This window comes from Galleria mellonella, unplaced genomic scaffold, assembly GCF_026898425.1.
Source record: "Galleria mellonella isolate WM207_F2 unplaced genomic scaffold, CSIRO_AGI_GalMel_v1 utg103, whole genome shotgun sequence".
Taxonomy (NCBI): domain Eukaryota; kingdom Metazoa; phylum Arthropoda; class Insecta; order Lepidoptera; family Pyralidae; genus Galleria; species Galleria mellonella.
Genome location: NW_026441966.1, coordinates 3,522,676 through 3,541,791, shown reverse-complemented (window position 1 = coordinate 3,541,791; position 19,116 = coordinate 3,522,676). Strand labels below are relative to the sequence as shown.

General features: G+C 33.1%; 4 protein-coding genes across 12 annotated transcripts in view; 2 read left to right on the top strand and 2 right to left on the bottom strand.

The window, feature by feature from the left end:
• LOC113517496 (leupaxin) overlaps positions 1 to 5,160 on the top strand; it is a 95,787-nt gene extending 90,627 nt beyond the window's left edge. For all 4 annotated transcript variants that reach the window (XM_052899396.1, XM_052899361.1, XM_052899316.1 and 1 more), the window contains exon 9: positions 350 to 5,160. In XM_052899396.1, the coding sequence (XP_052755356.1) occupies positions 350 to 616 (267 nt within the window). In that variant the 3' untranslated portion in view covers positions 617 to 5,160. The remainder of the gene's footprint in view (positions 1 to 349) is intronic.
• A 2,430-nt stretch (positions 5,161 to 7,590) lies between these two features.
• Positions 7,591 to 9,399, bottom strand: LOC113517517 (X-box-binding protein 1). The gene is made up of 3 exons (XM_026902205.3): positions 9,042 to 9,399; positions 8,170 to 8,577; positions 7,591 to 7,847 (listed from the first exon to the last, which is right to left on the bottom strand). The coding sequence occupies exons 1-3, from the start codon at positions 9,188 to 9,190 to the stop codon at positions 7,754 to 7,756; spliced, it is 651 nt and encodes a 216-aa protein (XP_026758006.2). The 5' UTR covers positions 9,191 to 9,399; the 3' UTR covers positions 7,591 to 7,753.
• A 2,586-nt stretch (positions 9,400 to 11,985) lies between these two features.
• Positions 11,986 to 14,995, top strand: LOC113517511 (COP9 signalosome complex subunit 5). 2 transcript variants are annotated; one of them, XM_026902200.2, is made up of 7 exons: positions 11,986 to 12,138; positions 12,212 to 12,367; positions 12,454 to 12,557; positions 12,637 to 12,767; positions 13,860 to 14,054; positions 14,210 to 14,477; positions 14,736 to 14,995. In XM_026902200.2, the coding sequence occupies exons 2-7, from the start codon at positions 12,213 to 12,215 to the stop codon at positions 14,909 to 14,911; spliced, it is 1,029 nt and encodes a 342-aa protein (XP_026758001.1). In that variant the 5' UTR covers positions 11,986 to 12,138; position 12,212; the 3' UTR covers positions 14,912 to 14,995. The 2 variants fall into 2 exon arrangements, with proteins under 2 accessions (XP_026758001.1, XP_026758000.1); XM_026902199.3 differs by having other exon boundaries at positions 14,718 to 14,995.
• A 258-nt stretch (positions 14,996 to 15,253) lies between these two features.
• The window catches only part of LOC113517437 (AP-1 complex subunit gamma-1), a 39,472-nt gene continuing 35,609 nt past the window's right edge, over positions 15,254 to 19,116 (bottom strand). For all 5 annotated transcript variants that reach the window (XM_052899190.1, XM_052899104.1, XM_052899151.1 and 2 more), the window contains exon 19: positions 15,254 to 18,700. In XM_052899190.1, the coding sequence (XP_052755150.1) occupies positions 18,599 to 18,700 (102 nt within the window). In that variant the 3' untranslated portion in view covers positions 15,254 to 18,598. The remainder of the gene's footprint in view (positions 18,701 to 19,116) is intronic.

Genomic DNA, 19,116 nt, shown 5'->3' with positions numbered 1-19,116 from the left:
CTGGTAATGTGCACTATCAGGTCGACCTCCACGCAGTTCCCCCTGGAAACCATCGTGCTGAATTCCAGATGAATTGATCACGATGATCTAACTGAGCTGCTTTTTCATTCTCACCTATCATCCCTCACTGAAGTTCCGCCGGCGTATACCGTTAGCACAGGTGGGATTACCATACCATTATCATTCATTAAAAAAAAAAAAACAGGGTATATTGCAATACGAAAGCTAGACCACTACCTGCCAGACTTGTAAGAGGCGTCGCCGTGGGTGTTTGGTTATAAAATTCAACAATGTGACGGGGTGGCGAAACCAATATCTGTTTTTTTTTAAAAAAAAAATTCTTTTTCAGGAATGCCGCGAGCCATTCCACGGTGGATCATTTTTCGAACACGAGGGACAGCCCTACTGCGAGACACATTATCACGGCAAGCGCGGCTCGCTCTGCGCCGGCTGCCACAAACCCATCGCCGGCCGCTGCATCACAGCTATGTTCAGGAAGTTCCACCCTGAACATTTTGTATGCGCATTTTGCCTCAGGCAACTCAACAAAGGCACTTTCAAGGAACAAAATGACAAACCGTACTGCCACGCTTGCTTTGACAAGCTGTTTGGATAAAACGATCAGTAATATATTGTTTTGACAAAAGATGGCGCTGTTTAACAATCGATCGATTGATAAATATCGAAATTAGTATCAGTATTTAATTGTACACTGAATGTTAGTGTATAAAAATAATACGATATGCCTAATCTATATGAATTTACGGCCCATTTGAATTTATAGTTCTTTTTTTAGAATTTTACGCAAAATTGAAGGCAGCCTAATTTTTTTTTTAATAAAGCAGGCTTATTTTAAAATGTATGATAAATATATGGTATATTTTTTTAATTTTATAACAAATTGCACACATCTGCAATGTAACTGGCACAATTTAATAATACAAATGGCCTTTATCATGTTTACTTTAATATTGATATGTAGATAAATCAATTTCTTGTATTTCTTCTCTGTACGGTTAGCACCAAAAGTCGATATGAAATAAAAAAAATATAAAATTTTCAAAACGTCTAGCCATTCATCCTGTTTTGATTTACAAAACGTATGTTGACGAAACTTTGCTGTTAATCTTGTTAAGGATGTTTTTGAGGTTAATTGATTTTTGTTGCTTACCGTAAGTTTTTCTTACGTAATACTTGATTATTCGTTATCAAATATGTAATCAGAGTCCGTTCTGTACTAATCTCTTCGTTGAAAACAATAATTTATGGTTGCGTTATCTTTCAAGCTATCATTTATTAAAAAGAATATATGATTTATATTATTCATAGATTAAAAAAAAATCTACCAATAGCTTTTGTTTAAAACAAAAATTATAAATAGTGATTGGACGGTTAACTAAACCAACTCCATCGGATAATTACCTGTTAATTTGATAAATGGATTTCCATATCTCGTGACCATTTGAGTGTTTAATCAAGTAAAATGTACTTATATTTGGATCTATGAGTTGGCAAATGCATCAATGCATTATATTTTTCTGTTATATCAGCATTAATCAAATGAATAAACAAACTGTATTGCATTATTGATTTTATTGGAAAATCCTCTTGTATTGCATTATTTTGCATTAATTTGTTTATGGATACATCATGATGATTTCATTGCAAAAAAAATATTTAAATCAAGTTTATCTGTTTTTTTTTTTTATGTAATGTCATATTTTTTTTATGTTTTATAAAATTCTAGAAATATAGATAGACTAATGTAAAATAAAAAGTTTCTACGGCAAATCCAATCAATGCCTTTTTAAAATTGACACTTCTTCATTGACGTAATAAAGAATAAGAGTGTCTGTATTTAACAAAATTGAATCGAACGATACAAATTTTAAGCCATACAAATTAATGTACAATTAAGATTTGTCACGTAGGCCTTCGGGAGGTTTAGAGATACCATAGTTATCTGTGACTTAATATGTCTAACTAGTGCATGTGATGGACTAATTTACAATGTTTGTACTAAAATTGTTCTAAAATTAGATGTCGAGATTCTGGACGTCTCTCGGGAAATTACGTGATGTGCAATTAGTAATAAGTGTCGCAGACAATTAAAATGTAGCTAATAAGAGTTGTTAGTAAGATTTCTAAAATCATTATGTTTGTGTATTATAAGGTAATGTTGTGAAGTCATTATTGTTATCGTCTGGGAGCCTCCGTTAATTTGTAATCGAAACAGCGATTAGTTCACTCTATTTATTTGGCTGCGTACCTACTATGAAAATTATCTCAAATTTCCTAATAAGACTATCTTTTAAACTACCAAGAATTTTTTTCTGATATTTCGGGATCGAAATACGAAGTGGGTGCTGATTATTTAGGTGAGGTGGTTTTTAAAAAAGTGTATCTCCAAACCACTACCTCTGTGAGAATTAATAATATTTGATAAATCTCCTTGCTTGAGATTTATATTATTAAATGTACTCGATATGTTAATATATTTCAGTTCATTTGCTTATTTCAATGGAATTAAAGGAGATGACTCACTAGAGGGAGACTTTGTACAAAAGTCGATTGCTTGGGTACCTCTGTCCCATTCGTGTTTCAACCGTAAAGCGTTGTGTTTGCATGGCTGTTTCGGTTTGAAGGGTGGGATATGGCGTGAATTTACAGGGTACAGAGGAATAACATCTGAGTCCTCAGGAATGGCAACGCATGAGGGGTATCATGGGCGAAACAGTGTACTCTGTTATGTCGATGGTACTGCTCATGTCTATAGGCGACGGTTATCACTTTCCATCGTGTGTGCCGTCAGCTTGTTTGCCATTCTAAATTGTATAAAAAAAAATATATTAAAAAGTCGATGTAATATTTGGTGAGATTTTGACAAAATGCTCTCCTATTGTTTAAAATGGATGACCATTCAATTTGGTGTACTAATTTTGCATAATGCTGGAACAAACATACACAATCCATACAGAATACTGTATGTATGTATAAAATATTTTTAGAAGATATAATGAAAAAATGTTGAAAATGAAAAATCGATTTAAATTGAGCCTTCTTACATATAAAAGTTCGACCCGAAAGTTCGGAATTATGTTTCATATTTTTATGTATACAATTATGTATGATAAAACATGTTCACAATATTTCCAATATCTATGAGTAATTAGTGAAGTCGGATGCTAGTTAGTAATGGTTAAAGATAATATATATATATATATATATATATATATATATATATATATATATATATATATATATATATATATATATTAGAATAAAAAACCCCCATTATATTATGTGACAAATACAAGTGTTTTGTGTGTATTTCATCGAATATGAGAAAGTTAAAATTAAATGGACATTACAAAGTAAACGCAAATTTAAAATTAATCTAACAGACTATTTGTAGCAATTGTTTGTAAATTCTTAATTTCGATGGTACTCGTCTTACTTAGTGTACTGTGAATGTTTACTGATTGATTAACAATCGCTAGATGCATTTTCAGTCGACTAGTAATACATGAAACTACTATTAGTTGAAACAGCATATTATTTGTTTGTTTGTTTGTAACACTGTTGTACAGTAAAGTGTTAAATTATAGGATACAAAGTTCTTGAGAAAAGAATGAGTACAATGGCGGACTTATTACCCAAAAAGGTTTTTTTCCAGTCAACCTTTGAATGTCTGACGGAAATTGTGCATACATTGTTTTGTCGCTGTGATTATTTCTTGTAATTGTTTGTATCTATAATAAGTTTACTATTGTAAGTTTTTGAAGGAAACAATAAAGAGTATCTATCTATCTATCTATCTATATTGCTTAATAAATGCTGATGGAACGTTAATTATTACCATTGTTATCACGAGTTCTCGTTATTACGAATTCTCGTTATTACAAATTCTCGTTATTATCACTAAATGGACCGTTTGATTTTAAATTTCTTAATATACGATATGCTTCGTTCAGTCTCACAATTTAATGGTTAAGTTGAAATGTATTCTTCCATTAGATTAATTATTCCCGCTGTACAGTTATTTGCTACGTTGTTATATAAATATTATTACTCCAATTAGTTGTAGTTATCGCTTGCAGTCTGCTCGTTAGGTGTGCCAAAGTTTATTGGGCAGTTAGGTGCGTTTCACGAAAAGATAAAATTGTACTAAAAATAAAATTATTAAAGTTCAATATTCAATGAACACTTTGTGATGTTTTTAAATAGAACCTTAAAATTTATGTCGTTAAGTTTAATTTTATTTTTAGTCCAAGGGCAAACAAAGTAGGTGTTTATTTCGTGAAACAATGACGTTTACCACTGACAACTGTTCACGGTCGAATATTAAATTTATAATGTACAAAACACTGAATTCTTATTAGGGTTTCTTCAGGGTCTGCAACGCGTACATGACACCTTTAATGTTGTAGGAGTCCATAGGCTACAGTGATCGTTTCCCATCAGACGGTCTGTGTGCTTGTTTGCCATATTTGTGGTATAAAAAAGTCTATCTATTGCACTTTTTTATTTATTTATTTATTATACATATAAAAACTCTTAAAATAATGTTTATACTGTATAACAAATTAAATATTCTTTCTGTATAATGCATATTCGCCAATATAAGATATTAATTGAATCTGCTCGCGTTCAACAGGCCGAGGCACGCAGTCAGACTGGCGCTCGTGTCACAGCCGCTCATGATTAAGAATCACGACTTGGTCACGAAACTAGTCGAGCTTTCTCCTAATTATACGTAAATTAAACCGGTAGTTATTACATTAAAATATGTAAGAATTTAATTCTGAATAGTTGACATTCATTATGTAAATATCCACCAACACGTTTTAAATAAATAATATTATAATATTGTTTAAATAAACTACGTAGATAAGAGTGTCTACGTATATTTCGTATGGCAGAGAGCTATTATATTGTTATTACATTTCATTGGATTTATTATTTGTTCAATTGGTCGTGAACAGTTGTCATTATCGCTTGGTTGGCTTGATAACACGTTGAAACAGTGTGGGAGTGTGGGTTACATTAACCGCGAGTCAAAATGATGGTAGATAGCCAGTAAATTATGTATTTAATCTGTAAGAGACATGATTTTATTGAATCTGTAATATTTTAACAAATATATTTAATGTTTTTTTATATGGAAGTTTTAATATTTCAACCACCCAACCATTTGAAGTTCTGTTGTATGTTTAAAAATTTTATTTCCTATAATAATGAATATTGTATAGTCAAGGCCGGATTTGTCATGGAATTGTTAAAGAAACTAACCAAGGACGTCCTTTTTAGAAGGAACTCGCGCTCCGACAAAAAAATCTTTAGAATTGTCTTGTGCCCATCCCCGAATAAGGGGCGGAGCTTGCGGCTTTATGTAAAAACAGGTCAGAAAGTACATATACACCTATTTTAACCACCTCCCCCTCCTCCGCCTTCCGGAAAATAAATACGGTGTGTAAAATAAAAAAAAATGCATTTGGGTTCCCATATGGCTCCTATAGTTTTTTTTTTAATGTATGATAATGGAATGGTAACCCCGCCTGCGCTAACGGTATACACTGGCGGGGCACCAGTGAGGGATGATAAGTGAGAATAAATAAGCAGGTCAGTAAGCCCATCTTAATAAATACATCTGGAATTTAGCACGATGGTTTCCAGGGGAATCACGTGGAGGTCGACCTGACAAGGTATATTGCTAGTAACGGGACTGGTAGTTCGCATTACTAACAATCCCTTTCCCCCTAATCAGTTGAATTCGGCTCCTACAGGTTTTTTTTTTGATGGGTGAAAATGGTGTGGTAACCCCGCCTGCGCTAACGGGATACGCTGGTGGGGCAGTGAAGGGTGATAGATGAGAATGAAAACAGGCCAGTTAGCCCATCATGATGAATTCATTAGGAATCAACCATGATAGTTTCCAGGGAGAACCGCGAGGAGGTCCACCTGGTTGGGTATATTGCTAGCAATGGGATTCTCAGTCTCCATTACTAACAATCCCTTTCCCCCCCGGCTCCTACAGTTAGTCCTATAGTTTATTGTCCTCTTGAACCACTTTTATTATCACTTTTTTTTATTAATACAATATTCTTACTTACATACCACATAAATGCTTTGCAATACCCAAGTAGTAATTTTAGTCAATATTCATTTGTAGGTAATATTTCAAATCGATTTTTAATTAACTTTCAAAGTATGTAAGTATGTCTTATTCGGTCCACACATACCTATATACTTAGACTACTTATAATATATAATAAAAAGTTAATAATCTTTCGAAGCATTTTAAATTTATTTTTATTTAATTTTCAAATACATATGTAGCTACTCGTATGGGTCTAACTGACCCATTGCTAGCAATATACCCCACCAGGTCGACCTCCACGCAGTTCCCCCTGGAAACCATCGTGGTTTATTCTAGTGGAATTCGTCACGATGGGCTAACTGACCTACTTTCATTGTCACCTATCATCCTTTACTGGTGCTACTGCAGCGTATACCGATAGTGCAGGCGGGGTTACCATTCCATTATATCATTAAAAAAAAAATTATAGGTAGGTATACTCGTATGTAGATAACATGGATTTTGTAGAATGTTCTATATCGCTTTTGTACACCGATGATTGTTAACTTATCATGTTTGGGATTCACTGAATAGTTTTAATTTGCGATAACATGAATAAGCATAATTCTCCGATAACCATTCGTGTTATCGACTCGGGGAAATCTGTTATGCCTAACATTAACCACGCTTATGCAATCATATTATATGTACTTAGTATAAATAATACACACTCCATTATGGTTTAAATCTTTTATACATGTAAAACTGTAAAAAGGAAATATAACACCGCCTGCTTAATTGATTTCTGTTATCGAGTTATTCCAATGAAGGACAGGAGAGGAACTAAGGATTTTGGCTCACTAGGAATTAGCCACAATGGCAAAATATAGAACACATCAATCACGTCTACTATAGATAAAAAAAAACACAGGTTTTTCTCTGTATAGATAACGCAAATTCTATACTTTGCGTTATCTAAATTTATCTGGAGTTTATCTGGTGACTGGAATTGATTATGAAAGAAAAGACATGTATCGACAGAACACTGTTTAATTAAATCAATGTGAATTCATTATTATGCACATTCCTACTGACATATAAAATTAACTTAACCTAAATAAACTGTACAACTTAATTGTCTATAATAGATTCAATAACACTTAGGCCTAATCAGTCTTTGGTGAAAAAGAATTCAGAAAGTCCCCTACGCTAATCCGGGAAACAGTTCTGAAAATGATTCGCACCAAAATTCTGACAGGTCTAACGATTCTGGTTCACTAAGCGGTGAGGCCAATGATTCATAACCCAAATCAGAACTAAGACTTGTGTGTGCCGGAGATAGTCCTAAGAAGTTCACGTCCGCCGAGCTAGGCGACAAGCTCATCGGTGACAACATTTTCATTTCATTCTCCAATTTAAATTCATCTGTGGCCAATTTGAACTCTGTATCCACGTGTATAGGTGCCACTTCCTCCACTTGGTCTTCGCATGGCACTTCGACGGTGATGCAGTCATTGGCTTCATCGAAACTAGCATAGAATATGTCTCCTTTGTCGTTCTCATTTTCTTGCTTTATTTGTACAATTTCTTTAGGCTCTGTTACGACAATGTCGGGTGCGTAGGGATGAGCATAAGAGTGCTGGGACAGTATTCTGTCTACATCATGTTTGATGTCTACGACTGCACCTTCACCGGATTCCAGGTGTTCTGCTGCGGTCCCCACCACTTGAGCTCCTTCAGGGCACTCTCCAGTTTTCCTGTCTGAGACCTGAGTTGAAGAAAAAAGTTTGATTACATTCAAATTTTAAAAGCATTCGATAAAAGTAATGTTATTTGTAGATAGTTTATGACGTTTTGTTCTGGAAACAAACATTTTGAACCTGAGAGAAATCTATAATGATTTATTTTAAGAAATCTACAATTTCGGATTTTGAAAACAATTTTTTATTGAGTGATCCTATGTGGTGATATTATATATTTACACTTTCTATGATGGTAAGGCTTCTAAATAAATCTAATCAAGGCTGATTAAATTTATTTTTTTAAGGGAAGGTGAAGTAAAGATCTGTACATCTTTGAAGAGCACTTACATGTTCAGCCGCTCCTGCAACACTTGCGCCAATTTCTTGTAATAAGGAGTCTGCAAGTTGATGGAGGCTATCGAGGTACTCTTCAGAGTCGAGGTGCGCGAGGATGTCTGCGAGAGGAGCAACATCGTCAGCAGCATGCGCGCCGCGCGGATCGCCGGCGGGGGCCCGTCCTTCTGCTGAGGAGACTCTGCCGGTCCTGGGGCCCCCGCGACGGTCCGCGCCGCCGCCTCGCTGCGTAACGCAGCGTTCTCGCTGAGCAAACGCTCGTTCAACGCCTTCAAACTCTCCACCTCGCTGGTCAATCGTTTGTTCGCCTCCATGAACTCCTGTAGGCGATGTTCCATCTCGTCCATTTTGGCCTTTTTCCTGTCGCGCGATGTTTGTGCTGCCACGCGATTCTTTAATTTCCTGTTTAAATAATTTATGCTTTTATTGAGTATTTTTCCTTATAATTATCATTGAATAACGATGATATTCTACAAAATACATGTTACTTGTATAAATAAAAATTACAAGTACTTTAATATTTTAATGCAGCAGTAAATTACAATTTGACGATAATGGAAGTCACAGCATCCGTGGCATCAGTGATGCGTCATTTTAATAGGCACATACCTAATAAAACATTACTAACAGTATTGAACTCAATTATAGATGAAAGCCAAGTGATATTTTTATAAACTATTTAAAGAGCTCAATTTTTATTAGTTGCAATGGACAAAATTTTAATAACATTTTATTGTGATTGAATACTAAGCCGTACCTATGGGTCAATGAACGTTGAATAACCAAATTAGCGCCGCGATAACCAATATAATTTGAGCTCTGGTCCCGTTATTGTCTACAGAATCAACAAGCTTGTCATGACTCACTTTCTTTGCATCTTCTCCTCCCATGTTAGATGATCCAGCCGTCGCTTCCTAGACGGTGGAGCAGAGGTGACGTCGACTACAACATCGGAGTCCATCTCCTCCACCGCCAGGTAGTTATTTGGGACAGTGATAATGATCGGTGCACTCATTGTGATATCCGAGATAATACTTCAAAACACAAATAAACACTCCACACACCAGGTGAAACACAGTATTTAACGTCTTGACGCTCGCATGCTAATTTTGATTTCCCGTATCCACCATTTGCTAGAGCACTTTACTGCGATATATTTCCGCGAGTGAATAACAAACGATTGCGTCGTACATTATCGAGCACAACTTGCGTATTAAAGGGGTTTCATACATTTTTCGAACGGTGTATGTGGTGCGTTCTGATTGGTGGATCGATACGATGGGCGGATTGTTCTCCTTATCTGTTAGACAGAGTTAGCTGTATTATTTTAGTAAGTTAAAACAGGATATCCCATTGGCGTCACATCTTTTTTACTTCGAATATGGCGGGAAAATCAATTTGTCATAACTTAATAATGACGTTATGCGACGATTAAATTAAATAATACATTGATTAGGTTGAAATTCCTTTCTATACCGATAAATTTGTATTATTATATTAGGTATTTTATATTTTTTGGATATCAAAGATTATTAGCTTTTTTTTTTTTATATGCAGTTACTACAATAATATAAATGCCTAGTGTTTTTTTTTTAAACCTATATATAAATATCAATCAGTAATAATTATAGATTCATAATAACGAGATAATAAAATAATTAATCAGGATCAGAGAACATCGACTATTTTTAGTTTATTTCGTAGTAAATACATAACGTAAACAATTAGTCATTGATAATATGAAAAAGAGCCGGCGCCGGCATAACATGATGCAATATTTGAAATGATTTCGTATGCGGTCATGCCCTTTGTTAATTTTATCTTAGGTATGTCTACAACTAAGGTGTATATATGAAATTCATTCGAAGGTAAACAGTCATACTACTGTCAGTGAATTACGAACTCACGAGTAGAAAAAGAAACTAATGAGTAACAAAAATTTATTCATAAAATTAAAGTTTTACGCAATAGAGATATAACGGAAGTGTACAGAGTATTAGGATGATGCAAATCTTCACCTTTATTGTAAAATATCATAAAGTCATATGCCAACATTTTAATTTTTTATAACATATATATATTTAGCAATTAGTTTAAAAATTACTATAGAATTATCTAGTACATAAGTAAGTAGCTGTACGAATCGATCAATAAATACTACTATCGTAGGCGTATTTAAAGCAAGGACCGGGCGGTCCGTACCCACCCCCGAATTGTCCCACTCTAAGATCATAAGCGAAGTTTTTAGTTGTGGGTTAGTTTACATTTCTTAAAGTACATACAAACTCTTTTTAGAGGCCAGTCTCCCCTGGAAAAGAACTCTCAATACATTAACCCCGCCTGCGCTAACGGGATACGCTGGCGGATCACCAGTGAAGGGTGATCGATGAGAATGAAAATAGGCCAGTTAACCGTAACAGTAACCTATCATGATGAATTCATCATGAAGAATTAATCATGACAGTTTCCAGGGGGAACCGCGTGGAGGTCGACCTGGTTAGGTATATTGCTAGCAATGGGATGTTTAGTCTCCATTACTAACAATCCTTTTTTCCCCCGACTGCTATTATTTAGGTGCAATTGCAATATGAAGTAAATAGTGTAACTGCAATATGAAGACATTTTAATACAGGACAAGGTAATATAATATACCGGGGGAAATATACTCTATAAGGTCGACTTCCACTTGGTCCACTCTGGAAACCAACAAAAATAAAAATATAATAGATCTATCTACTATTACTATCACTTAACGAAACCTTCTATAAGCCTCTGAGTGGTGAGAGTTTTGATCTACAGAATGTTGTAAGGTTGTAAAAAGTCAATAAAATAAAGAAATACAAATACATCAGTACGAGGGACAAAATCTCGAAATAATTTATGATTACTCACAAATCTACATTAGGTACGTGTATATACTTTGCACGTGTTCTTTCCCATAGCTGATAATTCATTATTTGTTGTTGGTATAGTCCATAAGAACCTATGTTATGTAATGTACAATAGTTTATTTACTTTGCTCTCGTCGATTATTTGGTTTTCATCTGTATTCTAGACATTTTAATTTATAAGTCCATGAGTGATATGCCAGCAAATTAAATCTAATCTTGCTGTCTACTACATCTACAGACTCCTTTATATTCTATTAATATTGTAAATGCGAAAATTTGTAATAAAATATGCAAAAACTATAAAATGGATTTGAATGAAATTTGGTACACCGATAAGTTAAGTATATCCTAATTTAACATTTAGGATCCTGTTTGTATTGATTCACGTGGGCGAAGCGACGGAATACAGTTAGTATAAAATATGAACTGAAGAAGTATCTCTAACAGTTTGTAAACTATGATTGACAGCTAAGTATTGTAAATTTAAAATATGTTGTATTAATAAAATAAAACACCCAGCCTTTTTTGTCAAGTTTAGTCTTTTATTTCCAATGAAAAGTTGGAAGAAAACTTAAGAAAATTGACTTGAGAAAATAATAGATACTTTTACCACCATTATTTGTAGGGAAGGGATTATTAGTAATGTGGACTACCAGTTCCATTGCTAGCAATATACTCTATCTGGTCGACTTCCACGTGGTCCCCCTTGGAAACCATCGCTTTGAATTCCAGTGATTCATTCAATTCATCAAGATGGTCTAATTGACCTGTCTTTTTATACTTATTTATCATTTCTCACTGGTGTCCCACCATCATGCAAAAAAAACCACCATTGATTAGGAAAATAAAATAGGTACGTATTCTGGATCTACACTATCTAAGCAACAGTCAATATTGACAGATTGAGATTGTGATATTGCCTGACTGACATACGAATGACTATTTTTGTTTGTGAATGTGAATGAACTGTCATATAATTTTTATTTTCATATCCAGGTTTTTCAAGTCAGAAAAATTAGTCTTTAATTAATTTTATCTAAATGAAATAAATAGTAGACTCAAGGATTACAAAGTAAATTACTTAATACACGAAAATAATACGCTCATTACCAAAGTTTTTATATAAATTCATATTGTGTTTTCAGCATGGCGTCCACTAGTGCGGATTCACAGTCGACGATAGCTCAAAAGACATGGGTAATGGCAAATAATATTGAAACTGTTTCGAGCGTCGATGATATTTACCGCTATGATAAAAAACAACAACAAGACATCCTCACGGCAAAACCATGGGAGAAAGAGTTAGTATTTCTGTTTAAAACTTATTAATTCACACAACCTTTATCATTAAATGTTTATGCGAATTCATTAAAAATGTTTGTTTCAGTCCACATTTTTTTAAGGATATTAAAATTTCTGCATTAGCTTTACTAAAAATGGTAATGCACGCTCGTTCCGGAGGTACTCTTGAAGTTATGGGACTTTTGCTGGGTATGTAAATATTAGGAAGATTAAATTATCACATTTAATGACAGTACTTTTTATGTCAAACAATTATTTTAATTTTCAGGGAAAGTAGATGCAAATACTATGATTGTAATGGATTCCTTTGCCTTGCCTGTAGAAGGGACAGAAACACGGGTGAATGCACAAGCACAAGCTTATGAATATATGACAGCTTACATAGAAGCAGCAAAACAGGTATTTAATTAGTCTTTTAAATTGCCCTATGTCTTAATTAATCTAGGAATTCATTGACCGTAATTTTTATGTTCTAAGAAATGGTTGGATCAATATTAAAATTATTTCAAATTAGGTTTTATCTCCAATACCATACAGATTATGTGCATTTTGATTATGAAACCATTTCTAGATAGCATATCATGACAAAACATATACCATATGTTAAGTCATATCTTCAGAAACATAAGTGTGAAAGTTGCGTTCAATTTGATGTACTAGTTTTGCATGATGTTGGAACAAATACACAGAATCTTTGTCTATATATATGTGAGGATGAATGAAGATTTCCCTTGAGGCTACAGCATGGGGTTCTTCAAAAAGAGCATATGAAGTTTCTTAAGAGTCTGCAATGTGCATATAATACCCTGGTGTAACAGGCGTCAATAAGCTATGGTAACCCTGTTTACCATTAGATGGGCTATATGCTGGTTTGTCACTATAATATTATAAAAAAAGATAGCAAGATTGAAAACTATACTTTTGTTTAGATTAAGATAAAAATAACCTTTTAAGATGAAAGGATTCCTCTTACATTTAATTGTTTTGAAACAATATTTTGAGTCAAATTTTATTGTCTTCCCAGATTTTCATTGCTTAGTTTCTTATCACTGCATAGTATAAAACAAAGTCGCTATCTGTCTGTCCCTATGTATGCTTAAATGTTTAAACTACACAACAGATTTTGAACCGGTTTTTTAATAGATAGAGTGATTCAAGAGGAAGGTTTATATAATACATGCATAATATAGTAGAGGAACACTGACAAATTTAAAGGTATTTAATGTGTTGTCATAAATAAACACATTTTTTTGCACTTACATTGCAAACGATGGCTGAACCTCATGAGATAAATCAAAATAATGTACTACAGTATTGTACACCATAAAAAGGTCAATAAAAAGTCCACGATGGTATATGTCTATCTCTTAGAGATAAGTGTGGGTTCAGCATTGGAATCATGCAAAGCCAGGGCAGGTCGCTAGTATATAATAAAACAAATATTTTTGAAGAAAGAAGTAACATCTAGTTATCACTATTTGTACTTGGCAGGTTGGTCGACATGAGAATGCAATTGGTTGGTATCACAGCCATCCCGGTTATGGGTGCTGGCTCTCTGGAATTGATGTCTCCACACAAATGCTTAACCAGAACTTTCAGGAGCCATTTGTAGCTATTGTCATTGATCCTGTTAGGACTATCTCCGCTGGAAAAGTGTGTTTGGGCGCTTTTAGAACATACCCTAAAGTGAGTAAATTGTTAATTTTTAATATTATGTATTTAATAAATATTTAGATTCCTTGTTTAGAATTTGGTTCCATATTTATTTACTACTGTTATGACTTTTTCACTGATAGGTGAAAATAAAAAAATGTGCTAATGAAATGTATTGGATATTTCAGGGTTACAAACCAGCTAATGAGGAACCCTCAGAATATCAAACTATACCTTTAAACAAAATTGAAGATTTTGGTGTCCATTGCAAACAATACTATTCTCTTGAAGTGTCCTATTTTAAATCATCGTTAGATAGGAGGTTATTGGATTCTCTATGGAACAAATACTGGGTGAACACTTTGAGCAGTTCTAGTCTTATTACAAATGCCGATTACACAACAGGGCAGATTTTTGATCTCTCCGATAAATTGGAGCAGAGTGAAGTCTCATTGGGTGAGTTTATATATTTTGCTTTGGTAATATCATCTTGTCCAACCTGTTATTACATTGTCAATATTAAGTGGGTTTGTTGTAAAGAGCCACTTCATAAAAATGTTAATGAGTACTAAAGGGGATCCATTAATAGCTCGGAGGTTCTCTTGAGATTTATTTTCCTAGAAATATAATTGAAACTGATTGTATAATTCTTTTGACAACTGTTATTGCTTGTTGAAAGAATATTATTATCATCAGGTCGTGGCTGTTTCATAGTTGCTGGTGCTGATCCTCATGAGAAACGTACAGAAGACAAACTAGGAAAAGCTACAAAGGATGCCTGCAAAACAACTATAGAAGTGATCCATGGCTTAATGGCACAAATGATCAAGGATCGCTTATTTAACAGCGTCAGTGGCCGACCAGCGCCTGCCACACCTATGATTGAGTAATTAAACTATTTTTCATTTTGTTAAGAAATTGAGAATTTCATATAAACATGTAAGCTAATAAATATAATGGTAACTCATTTAAAACATTTTATTTCTAGCGCCTTATTTTTTTAATATATTGTTTTCTAGACTAGTTGAGGTTTCTTTGACATTATAATCATGGAGTATTTACAGAGTAGCCATAAAGTGTGTTGTTAAATGCATCTTTTAGATTGTCCACTTGACTTTGTACATACATCTGATTCAAGAGAGTGTTTCCGTAATTGTGACCTCTTTTCGACAGGTTTAAATGTCTATGACCCGATTTTTTTATGTTTTATACGATTGAAATAAAACAATCAATTGATTATATAAACATTTTCAAATATTTATTAACCAATTTACATAAAATCATTATAATCATTATGTACATCTTTCACATAGCTTTAGTTATACACAAAATCATAACATCTCACATTGTGGAGGGCCTTCTATTTAATCAGATATTTTATGATAAAACAAGCACCAAATTATTATATATCTCGCCAAGCTCTCTTTATATAAATTATGTATATATATTTATATTTTCATGATTATATGAATGCTGCTTTCACAGTTATATATATAAAAAGAAAGTAAGTGCAGGGAGCAGTGCGACTATCTATTCCATCTGTGGTTTCCAATTGTATCTAATTTACGTCTATTATTATATTTTCTTAGAAATGTGCTGGTTAGTGTTAACCTAAACATAAATAGAGCGAAATAATAACAAAATTAAGTCCTACATGTTAAAATGTCTTAGACATCAAAATGGGAGTAAAAATGTTAGCATACACTTGTATAATAGAATTTATTTACAGATGTTGTGAATATAAAAAAATTTATGATGACTTAAAAAATCATAAGCTACGTATCTGACGATCGTAGTCGTCAAGAATTCATTTATAAATATCTACTCTTAACCAAATGCATAGGGAATAATGTTTACTATAAAACTAGAATTATATTGAAATGATTTGATTAATAAATTAAAATACGTCCTGCCATTCAAGTCAATACTAGTCGTATGTGAGCTGTCAGCAATTCGAAGTTTATATACAGTAAAGTAAAAATCATGTACCTAGCTAGAGAACACTAGGAACACTACCATAGATAAATAGTTTACTGTCAAGTTGAAGATATGAATCACATATGTAATATGAAAAAAAAAGTGAGTTGCTTACTAAATATCACATACGATTATAAGCAATAAATGGCAGACATCTATACTTCCAACTGAGGAGTTTATACAACAAGGAATCCTTCGACACATATTACTACAACCTGTTTTTTTATACTTGGCAAATTTAGTAATTTAATAATATAAGTAATTTAGTAATAGAAATATTTTTAAATATATTAAATTCATTATTTAATTTCTTTTTATTCGCTATGGAATGGCAAACCACATGGAAAGAAATTATACAACAGTCATTAATCAACATTATATTATGGTTATAACAGAATACACTGTGACACCAATAGTACTTCTCATGCATTGACATTCCTAAAAAGTTCTGCCTTCATACCTAAATAACAAACAAAAGACACACCAGAATCGTTAACAAAATATGCCAGGTATAAAATAAAAACAGATTTATCACACATAGATTATATCATAATGGTGATTCTATTATAGTATATTAAGTACATTCCATACAGGCCCTTTACACCTTCCTATACATCGTATGTTACATTCACACTCTCAATTTATATACAAGCAACACGACATGAAATTTCATGATTTACCTTACAAATATGCAATTCTAAAACCCGACCGATATATCATGGAGATTTATTGTGTTCATTTCTTCGTTTATTCTTCCTGTTATTTAGTAAAAGGCCACATTGATAAGTAAATTGAAAGAAAGTACGTTAAAGCTATGTATTTGAAAAAAAAAATATAACGGAGTTCGTAATATGATATTTCGATAGGTGTTCCAAGATTTGAATATAATTACATTATTATTTGAAATATAAATAATAGAATTTATTTTAAAAAATAATACGAGATTTAACTAACGCTACAAATATGCCCGCTAGATTGCTTTTACTGACCAGAAAAATAAAAAATACGTTATGATAATTGTCTACTGTCATGACATTGTGTGATTTTTTTTTTATATTTCGTTTATTAAATTTCAATGCACAACACAACAGCGTTCTCTATCAGTCAACTATGAATATTCTATTATGTACTACAGTATTTAAACTTTATCTGGAATTTAACTACTGTTAAATGCTTTTTCTATCAATCACAACCAGTTTACTCAAATTTAGAATAACACACTTGTCAACCACTTGCTTCCATTAGGCTCTCGGATACTTTTTTTTTCTTGAAAAATTGTAAACCGTTTGGAGAATTATATTACAAATTTGTTGCCAAGTTTCCAAATTAAAAATACTGGCCATGTCACAGTTTGCCTTATAATACCATAATTAAAATACTATTGTATTTAAAATTTCGTTTTTTTATTTTTATGGTCAGGTACAATATATTTAATATTCCACAACAGTAAGCCTAATTTAATAATGTGTAATATTTTAGTAGAAACAAATCTAAAACAATTGGAATGTTTACAAATCTCTAACCTGTGCCGGTTATATATTAATTATCTCAACAGATGGCGCACGTGAGATTTATTGCTGTTTGAATAATACATGGAACCGAGCGTCAGTCTTCATGATCAGGCAAAGGAAAACGACGATCATTCAATGTCAAGTAATTCTTACGCGATTTAGTCCCAGAACACACTAAGAAAAAGACAAAATTTGTTATTAAGAAACTTAAAAATAAACTAACAATTTGCCTGTATTTTTTGCTTCGAGTATGTTAGACAATGGGACCGATTCTGAGGTGTCTTTTAATTTGATAATTTCACGAATCTATTGTTTTACGAACCATCTATAAACTAAAATCATAATAGTTGTAACTGAAACCTATTGGAAAATTAGTTCATATTGGTCCTTACAATAAAGATTTTGCAAAAAATTTTTGTTTTAGAGACAGGTTTAGTGAGTCGATCTGCATATCTCCCCTCCCCCCACTCCATGAATACGACTATGGTTTTTTTTATAAAATCGATAGTTTACTCCCATATCCATTAAATTGCAACGATTAATGTTATAGTTCTTTTTAGATTTTGTGGAACACAATTTTTGTTTTAATAAAACCCCTTTTAAGTAACTAGGTTAAAACTATTGCTATATGGACACATAGAGCGATCTAAATGAAACACTCTTGCAATAATACCAGTTTTAGTTGACAATAGTTATGTATATAAGAGTGTAAGTGAAATTCAGATGGTGTTTTTATAAGAAGATTTCACAATACAACTAATCAACTATTTATTTTAAACTAGTTGCTATTGCGCGTCGCGTGTAAAACTTAAAAATTAGTACTGCTCTTTGATAAGTTGCGTCGTGTGTTCTAGGCCTTTGTCACAAGTCTGGATAATAAAATCGAAACAGTACCGGTTTCTACACATTTACCGTCAAATAGAAAAATGACCGTGAGTGATATTCCATTCCGGTTTAAGATTAATACGATTGTGGTCAGTACACAGCCAGTGAAGTATCGTTGCGGTGAGTGTTAGCCACTGTTCAGTACTGTTAGATTGACAGATGGTCGCGTGGCTACAGGCAGTAGCCGGGAGGGTTGGCCACTCGTCAGTTGAACAGGTCCGCGGGGAAGTTGTTGACCTCTGCTTGCTCCAACACTGGGTTGCCGTCCACGTTGTAGGACACGCGTATCCGTAGCCGAAGCGCTGACTGCAAACATGATGTAAATATGAATGTACATCGTATATTTGTCATGGAAAAAAATCCGGATATATATAAAAATAATACATATTACAGTGAACGCTCTATATAAGCAACATTCTTTATATATTTTTATTCTACTCAGCTTAATTACTAAAAGAAATAAGCAAAAATATTTCAGTAAATATATTTCAAGAGTATATTTCGATTTAGAAAAAAAAAAAAATCCTTTCCTGATTAATTTGGGATCATTTATTTGTAAAATTATAACGATGCATAAAATTGTTAGTTGTCCTTATTAACGTAGACATGACAGTGCAAAAAAGATGAAAGCAATACGACCATAAACAAGATAAAAAATTAACAAGTAAAAAACAATGGCGCGAGAGCCTCGTAAACTGTCACACAAGTGTAGTCCAATTATG